This window comes from Alexandromys fortis, unplaced genomic scaffold (genome assembly GCF_014885135.2).
Source record: "Alexandromys fortis isolate MF-2015 unplaced genomic scaffold, M_Fortis_MF-2015_v1.1 scaffold_150, whole genome shotgun sequence".
NCBI classification, from domain to species: Eukaryota; Metazoa; Chordata; class Mammalia; order Rodentia; family Cricetidae; genus Alexandromys; species Alexandromys fortis.
The window spans coordinates 688582-697271 of NW_026068027.1; the positions used below are offsets into that span (position 1 = coordinate 688582).

The 8690-nt window shown below is 48.9% G+C and overlaps 1 protein-coding gene across 1 annotated transcript in view; it reads left to right on the top strand.

Moving 5' to 3' along the window:
* Positions 1–5287, top strand: part of Cd9 (CD9 molecule) — a 34027-nt gene extending 28740 nt beyond the window's left edge. Inside the window, exons 3-8 of the mRNA XM_050164132.1 lie at positions 1442–1539; positions 1964–2038; positions 3058–3156; positions 3308–3397; positions 4228–4311; positions 4835–5287. Of these exons, the coding sequence (XP_050020089.1) occupies positions 1442–1539; positions 1964–2038; positions 3058–3156; positions 3308–3397; positions 4228–4311; positions 4835–4900 (512 nt within the window). The 3' untranslated portion in view covers positions 4901–5287. The remainder of the gene's footprint in view (positions 1–1441; positions 1540–1963; positions 2039–3057; positions 3157–3307; positions 3398–4227; positions 4312–4834) is intronic.
* The last annotated feature ends 3403 nt before the right edge of the window (positions 5288–8690 follow it).

The window sequence follows — 8690 nt, forward strand, 5'->3', positions numbered from 1 at the left end:
ATATACACACACACATATATATACACACACACACATATATATACACACACAAAAAATTTTTTTCTTAAATAAATTCCTCTGAGATTACAGAACTGGCCTTCAAAACCAAGCATTCTGTGCTTTACAGCTGAGACTCTTGAGATGTCACAGTAGCCCTCCCAAGGTTGGCTGAACATAGGTAGCGGGATGGGAGGTATTGGAGCGGAAGGAGTGGCCCAGTGGGTTAAGATGCATTCTGCTCTTACGGAGGACCCAAGTTCAATTCCCCAAACCTATGTTGGGTGGCTCACAACTGCCTATAACTCTAGCTCTCGGGACTGCAACACCCACTTCTGGTCTCCTAGGGCAACTGCATTAATAAGCACATGCACATAATTTATATATATATATAGTGGGAGGCACTACAACCTCTCCTGGGTTTCCTAGAGGACTTGGGACAGACAGAAGGGGGTTTCACTCAAGAGTGTCACTGTACGAAGGACTCTATGGGCACAGCCATGGTGAGCTGGAATGAATGTAGCCAGGGCTGCTCCACTGTGGTTCCACATGCAGGGATTTGCATTCTCTAGGCCTGGGTAAGAGTTGAAGACTCTTGGTCCTCTCCCACCTCTTCTCCCCTTTAGCCACTCCCACTGAAGATGCAGGCATGACATCATTCAATCGCCCCAGGGTGAAGCTCATTCCAACCGTGACATTTCTTCAGGGGATGAAGGGACATATTGGCATTTAAGATTGGTGTGCGTGTGAGGGAGTGTGTGTGCGTGTAAGGGAGTGTGTGTGCGTGTGTAGGAATCAGATCCTGGTGGCTGAAGTTACAGGCATTTATGAACTGCCCACCATGAGTCCTAGGATCCATCTCTAGTCCTTAAGCAACAAGTACTCTTATCCACTGAGCCATCTCTCCAGCCCAGAAACACATCTTAGCTAAAGGTCACACGGTAGTTAGCAGCAGTGTTGAGGCTAAGACAAGGATACTTACGGCCTTTGCACTAGAACAAGAAGCAGTGTTTCCAACGTGGGCTTGGTTGTTACGTGCCTGGCAACATGCAGGAGGAATTTCCAAAGACAATCATGTTCTCAAGTCCCAAGCTGTTAACCCTACTTTAAGAGGTCTGAGTTAATTAGCTCAAGTGGGAAGCTAATGGAAGGAACAGAGCAGACTGGAACCAGGGCTGTGCCTGTCCTAAGTAGAATCTGAGGGTTCCTGTCCTTGGGCTCCTTCTAGAAAAACACAGGATGAGGTAGAGAGTATAGACATGCTGGAACAGAGTTCTGGGGGAGAGAGAGGGGAGACCAGGAATGGTGCTGTTTGGTTGAGAATGGGGACTTTTTCCCTGGAGTGGGGACAATAAACACGGAGGCACGGGCTGGCAGAGTAAGGGGCCTGGGTCTCCTAACTAACCTCTTCAAACCTGTGTCCTTTCCTTCCTTCTCCCCTCAGGAGTGTACATCCTGATTGGAGCTGGGGCCCTCATGATGCTGGTGGGTTTCCTGGGCTGCTGTGGAGCTGTGCAAGAATCCCAGTGCATGCTGGGATTGGTGAGTACTCCATTAGCGAGCCTGTCTTACCTTACTCTTATTCCTTTCCCCATCAGACCCACTATTCAGGACAGGTAGAGTGGGTGGAGTAACGAAGGCACCCAGACAGCTGGGCTCTGCTCAGCCTCCCCAGTGTCCTCACTTCAGGCCCCGCCACATCTGCCTGACTCCCACCACCATCTTGCCCATGGCCCTGGGCAGTGGTGTCTTACTGCTGCCCGACTCCAAACTAACACCCTTCACACACCAGTTTAGAGCAGACTGAGCCCACATTTTCCCCCAGAATGCCATGGGACACTCTGCTTTCCCTGTCACTCCTCCCTACCTGTTCATCTGTGCACCTACGTGCTGCCTGTCTCCACCCCTTTGGTGTTGCTGACCGACTTCCTGGAGCCCGTCTCATTGCTTCCCCGGTGTCTTCTAGTTCTTCGGATTCCTCCTGGTGATATTCGCCATTGAGATCGCTGCAGCCGTCTGGGGCTATACCCACAAGGATGAGGTAGGAATTTCCCAGAAGAACTCTGGGGCCTGCAGTGATTTGAGTTTCTGAATGGGGAAGAGGGTTGATGAAGATTAAAGGGCCCAGGCTAGTCTCCTGCTTGGCTTTCCACAGAATCTACCTCTTTATCCGGTTTGTTTCCATGTGGGAGCAGAACACGGCACTCCTCAGGGCTGTGACTGTGTTTAGTCTGCCCTGTGTGGCGAGCACATACTAAACACTCCAGAACTATTTATTTTGGAAGCCATTTGTATACACGTGCCCATCTATATCTGCCAGTCAAAGTTAACCAGCTCTTCCAATCCCTAGAAAGGTTCCTAAGAACAACATAGCTTTCTGTAATCCGGACTCCCTTGTTCTAACCTGTAACTACATACCACAAGTGCCACACCAGACACTACGCAAGGTCCCCACGTATCTGAGTTCTGGGTCCCCACTTTCAGGAATTTTGCCTTCTAGTGGAGAAGAAAGAGGTTTGACAAACGTGAGATTTAAAGGGTGAGGTTAGACGGGGAATCCCTTTTGGCTTGTAGAGAAAGGAGTATGGACCCTGAATGAGATAGGGGGTCTTGAGGGTAGTGGGAGCAGTAGACAACTGCTGGGCAAAGGAAGGGACTGAGCATGTCTGAGCTTGAGTTCCTATGGTGAACTCTAAGGAGTTGTAGATCAGGCTGGGACACACTAATGCAGCTCTTGAGGGTGGGGCACCTTACACTCTTCAGTGAGAGAGGAAAAGAACAGGGACACTTAAGGCAGGATCCCTGTTTTCAAGAAACTATCCAACTGATAAAAGAATTTAAGATGAGACAAGGGCTGGGGATCCCAAGTACCACACCATCACCTCAGAAGAAACTTAGCCAGGGAAGATGGCAAGCTCCTGTCATCCGGGTACTCAGGAGGCTGAAGCAGGAACGGTGCTGAGAACGATACTGGTGGCAGGTAGCCAAATACTTGAAGAGCATCTGTGAGGAACTTTTCTAGAAACCCATCTCTGCAACTGATCTGTTTGTGCCTCCTAGGTGATTAAGGAAGTCCAGGAATTTTACAAGGACACTTACCAAAAGCTGAAGAGCAAGGATGAGCCCCAGAGGGAGACACTCAAAGCAATCCACATGGCGGTAGGTCACCTCTGCCGGCGGTAGGTCACCTCTGCCGTGGGAGCCACTGACCACACTGCTGCATCCCTACAGAGCCACGCCCTGGTATTTCTACAGCAGACCTCTTTTAATTATTTTTTTCCTCATTCCCATCCCTGCCTTCTTTTTACAGTTGAACTGCTGTGGCCTAGTGGGAGGCGTGGAACAGTTTATCTCGGACATCTGCCCCAAAAAGCAACTTCTTGAGAGCTTCCAGGTTAAGGTAAAGTTAGAGCAAACCTCTGGCACCTGCCCTGTTGTTTAGGCAAACCCCTACACTGCAAGGGTGAATTTAGCAACATTCTTCCCCTGGGCCTCTTTTCTTAAAGGGCAGCAAGACAAAGACCAGGTCCTAGACAAGGTCCTTTAGTCTGCCACCCCAAGTCCCAAACTCTAACGCGAGCCTACTCTGTAGAAGAAAACAGGTCCCGGTTGGTCAATTTTATTTAATCCAGAAGCAGAATAATAAAAGCGATTCTCCAGCCACGTTGGAATAGACCCCAAAGGGGACTCTCTTAGTGGCAGAATATTTGCCTGGTGGGTGAAGCGTCTCTTCTCCAGTACTGACAAAAAGAGTAAAACGATGAGGGTAGGGGGTTGCCTAGATAGTTAGCTCTGTGGTAAGAGCACTTGTTGCTCTTCCAGAGGACCCGAGTTCAATTCACAGCATTGTGTCTCAGAACCATCGGTAACTCCAGTCCTAGGGGGTCCCATGGCCACTTCTGAGCTCCACAGACCCCAGGGGCAAAACGTGGTGTGCACACATACATGCAGACAAAACACACATAAAACGTAAATGGGAAGAAGGAAAGAGACTGCAAACCTCCCCGCTGCCCTGAGGTCTTCTCAAGTTTGAGGCACCCACACCTCCCGTATCTCATTTTCTCCCTCTGTCCATCTAGGACAGCCCTGATACCCAAACACACCAATCACAGTTGGCTCTCTGGCCTCCAGGCCTCCCAGCGTGAGTCAGGAGTCAGCGAGCCAGCAAAGAAGGGGTACACACCCAATGTCAAAACTGTTTTTGATCCTTGTCTTGTTTGCCTCCCTAAGTCCTGCCCAGAAGCCATCAACGATGTCTTCAACAGCAAGTTCCACATCATTGGAGCAGTGGGCATCGGCATCGCCGTGGTGATGGTAAGTAGCCGCTGGTCCAGGGAAGAAACAGTTCCTAAGCTCTGCCCAGGCATTGTGGGAAGTGCTATAGGGTCAACAGCTAACACAGTCCTGGCTGTCCTAACCAGCCAGGTGCATGCTGTCCGTATTTCCTTTTTACTGCTAGGAAGCAGGAGCTCTGGGCCTGTGGCTCAGAGGGAGGACACTTGACTTGGCTAACAGGAGCCAGGCCCTGGGTCTCATTCCCAGCACTGCAGAAAGAAGAGGTGGGGGGAGGTTCTCATCTGCACATTGTGTTGACAACGCTGAATTCAACATTTAAGGCTGCGTTTGTAGGTTCTGGCCCTGGATGTCCCTTAGGAAATGGCTCATGCAGCATAGCTCAGCCGCTGACTGGCTGTTGGGGAACAAGTTGGCCATCTTTCCTGTTAATCTGGCCTTCATCTCCCCAGCTTCAGTGCCCTTCCTGGGCCTCATTACCTCCGTCTCAGACTGAGTGGAGCCCTTTCCCCCAGGCGAACCCCCACTCTCCCTGTCTTTGCAGATCTTCGGCATGATTTTCAGCATGATCCTGTGCTGCGCCATCCGCAGGAGCCGAGAAATGGTCTAGAGTCTGCCCCGACCCGAGCAGGAGCATCGGCCCCAGGACTAGCGGGCTGTTTGGATTTTGTTTGCCACTAATATTAGTATTCATTATGCATTTCTAAACAAAAGTTACTCTGTGTTTGTCTTTTTAATGCTTTATTCATTATTGACATTTGTAGTTGAGGGATCTGGGGGTTCAGTTTGCTTCGACTTTTTTTTGGTTATTTTTGCTTGTTATGTTAAGCAAAAATCCTGCAATGAAAGGTACTATATTTGCCAGACTCTAGACAGAAGATATTGTACATAAAGAGAATTTTTTTGCCTTTAAATAGATAAAAGTATCTATCAGATTTAATCAGGTTGTAAGTTATATTGAAGACAATTTGATACATAATAAAAGATTATAACAATGTCTAGGACTGCTTGCTTGGGGATATTGCTTTCCTTTTTTTGTTTTGTTTGTTTGTTTGTTTGTTTGTTTGTTTTGAGACAAGGTTTCTCTGTGGCTTTGGAGCCTGTCCTGGAACTAGCTCTGTAGACCAGGCTGGTCTCGAACTCACAGAAATCCACCTGCCTCTGCCTCCCAAGTGCTGGGATTAAAGGCGTGCACCACCACCACCCAGCCGGATATTGCTTTCTTTAAATTGGGTTTTTTGTTTGTTTGTTTTTTAATTCCTAGTCCTTGGCTGGGCAGTGGTGACACGTGTAGGAAGCAGAGGCAGGCAGATCTCTGTGAGTTTGAGGCCAGCCTGGTCTACAAAGCAAGTTCCAGGACAGCCAAGGCTACAGAGAGAAAGCCTGTCTTTAAAGATAGATGATAGATAGATAGATAGATAGATAGATAGATAGATAGATAGATGATAGATAGATAGATAGATAGATAGATAGATAGATAGATAGATAGATAGATAGTCATGCCTTCCATGTGCTGACCCCGCCCTTGTGCTCCACCACACCTGTCTCTTCCAGCAGCCCTTGTATTCTACCGGCACTAAATTAGAAGTAGATTGGAAGGTAGGTCTCCTCACCTACTAGTGAAGAAAGTGGGGTATGATTGAGAGATTTTGATCTGCTGTGACATCATTTTGGTTTGAGTCCACACTAAGATGCTCAGCAATGTGTGGTGTCTTAGGGTCTCATGAGTCTTTGCTGTTCTCGCCATTTGGCCTTCAGCACCAAACCTTGGTAGTTGGGCATAGCCAGTGCTCGATATTCTTATCCTTTAATTGGTTGAATGGCTACATCCATCATGATTTAGCCAAAGGAACAGAACCACTCTAAGATACATACATGTATGACTTCACAGAAATCTGTCCCTGGAGCTAGTCCAGTAGACTGACGGGTAAATGGATGGCAACGGGGAGAACCAGCTGGTACCCAGTGACAGGCAACTGCGGCAGTTCTCACCTCTGACACTGGGGAGAGTCCTGCCTGGGCTGGGCCCTCTGCAAGAGAGCTGAGCAAGCTGATCGCTGGACGGAGGGTGGGGGCTGAATGTAGGCCCCAAGGAACCAGCTACTTCATTTCTCTCAACCAGAAATACCAGGAGGGGGAATTCTTGGAGGTGTCCTTCAGCATAAACAGATGGAGAGAGAGAAATTGCAGAGCCCCACAGCATAGACAGTGACCCCCAGCTCACACCATGTGGAGAGAGCAGCACTGGGGGGATAGGGGGTGAGGAACAGAGCAGAGCGGGGTATAGAACAGAAGCATGGCGAACATATTCATTAACATTCTTTTTAAATTTGAAAAAAAAAGAAAAGTAGTAGCTAGAGAGATGGCTCAATAGTAAAGAGCACTGGCTGCCTTCAAAAGAACCCAGATTCAAGTCCCAGCCCCACATGACTGTCCACAACCACCTAAACTTCCCCATGATACAACGCCCCTCTTCTGGGCACCAGGCATGCGTGTGGCGCACAGGCATACTAGCAAACAAAATGCCAATACAGTTATTAAAAATGTGTCATATGGGGATGCATACCTACAGTCTCCGCACTCGGGAAGCTGAGGCAGAATTGATAGTTTCAGACCAGCGTGGGCTACATAGCAAGGCCCTGCATCAAAACAAGAGAGGCTCAAACTATTCCTGAATGCTATACATGTTCATAGCAACAGATGACAACATCAGAATATTGTCTGGAAAAGGCAGAGAAGGGCCTCTTGAGTTTGAGGCCAGCCAACCAGGGCTACAGAGAGACTCTAACCTCAAAAGAGGGGCTGGGCTGTAGTTTAGTTGGTATAGTGCTTGTCTGACATACAGAAGGCTCTGGATTCAATCTCCAGCACTGCATAAAACCAAGTGGGGTAGACAGCACCCGGGAAGTAGAGGCAAGAAGGGCACGCACTGAAGGTCATCTTCAGCTACCAATGAGTTTGGGACCAGCCTGGGATGCTTGAGAGAGAGAGAGAGGCAAGTGTTACCCAGTGTGACCCAGCAAGGTGAATGTGCCTGGAAGACACTCCAGTAAGTGAAAGAAGCCAGGCAGACGCGAGGGCAGGCATCTAATTACATGAAGTACCTGAAATAGTTAAAGTTGGAGACAGAAAGTAGAACAGAGGGGACAGGCAATAACTAGAGGATTTTTTAAATTTTTTATTGTATATGCTTATTTAGTCAGGGAAGTGGGGGTTCATACCACAGCTCATGCATGTGTGGAGGTCAAAGGAAAACGTGAGAGTTCTCTTCCACCCTGTGGGCTCCAGGGGTTGAATCCAAGTCCTCAGGCTCAGTCAGTGACTTAAAGCGCCTTTAACCCATTTAGCCACCCATCATCCAGCTTGCTGGCTCTGGAGTTACCCTTTAATGAGTCTGGAGATTCTGTCTGGGTTAATGAAGTTTGGGGGTTGTGTAAAGAAATGAAGGGCTCGTGTGTTGTGTAGTTTTCAATGGTGGAAGTGGCATGCTGTACGTTGGGTGTATTTTGCTAGGGAAGCAAAAGGGTAAATCAAGTCAGCTTTCTCAGATCCCACAATCCCACTGTGGCCCCTGGACCCCTTCTCCAGGCAGCTGGAGAAGACAGCCAGTATGGCGCTGGTTGTGGAAACAGATCAACCATTAGTTTCGTGACTGTTACGGAGTGGGTCTGAGGAAAACGGAGAAGTTAGATGGCAGCCTTGTCCATATAAGGACTTCTCATGGAAGCTGGTCTCTTCGCCCCCTCACTGTGCAGGCCCAAGTGACTGGGGGTGTCCACCCCACCCACCTTCAGCCTCCATGCTGGCTTCATGAGTCCCGAGCAGATAATGCAATTGTCCCCACTCAAGTCTTGGCCATCAGACCCCTGGAAAACTAATTCAATTGCTTTCCTTTTAAATTGGATTTTCCCAAACCATCTGCTTCCCTTATGGAAATACAGGCAAGGTCAGTCCTCCTGCCATAGAACCTCCCCTCTGCAAAGCCCCTGAGCCAGGCCTGCCTTGCTGGCCAGGCAAGACCTTTGAGGACTCCTTCCTCACAGGGGCAGGGTATGTTGTTCTAACAACCTCTACCTACCGGGGACAGTTACTAGCACCCACAGGCCTCAGCCTGACTTGAGCATACGGACTCACCAGACCATAGCACTCAGGCAAAGCCCAGGAAGGCATCGCTCTGGTGGCAGTAACAGCGGCCCTGGACGTGGATCCGTGTCCAGTCCATTATCTCTGACATGTCACCTGTCTGGAGACACCCAGGACAGTAGCTAGAATAAGCATTTACAGGGCTAAGCTGTGACTCGGTGGTAGAGGGCTTGAATAGTATGAGTGAGGCCATGGATTCGATCCCTGGTACTGAGAAAAAACTCATGAGCATTTCTGGGTATACCATGTGTGGGCGT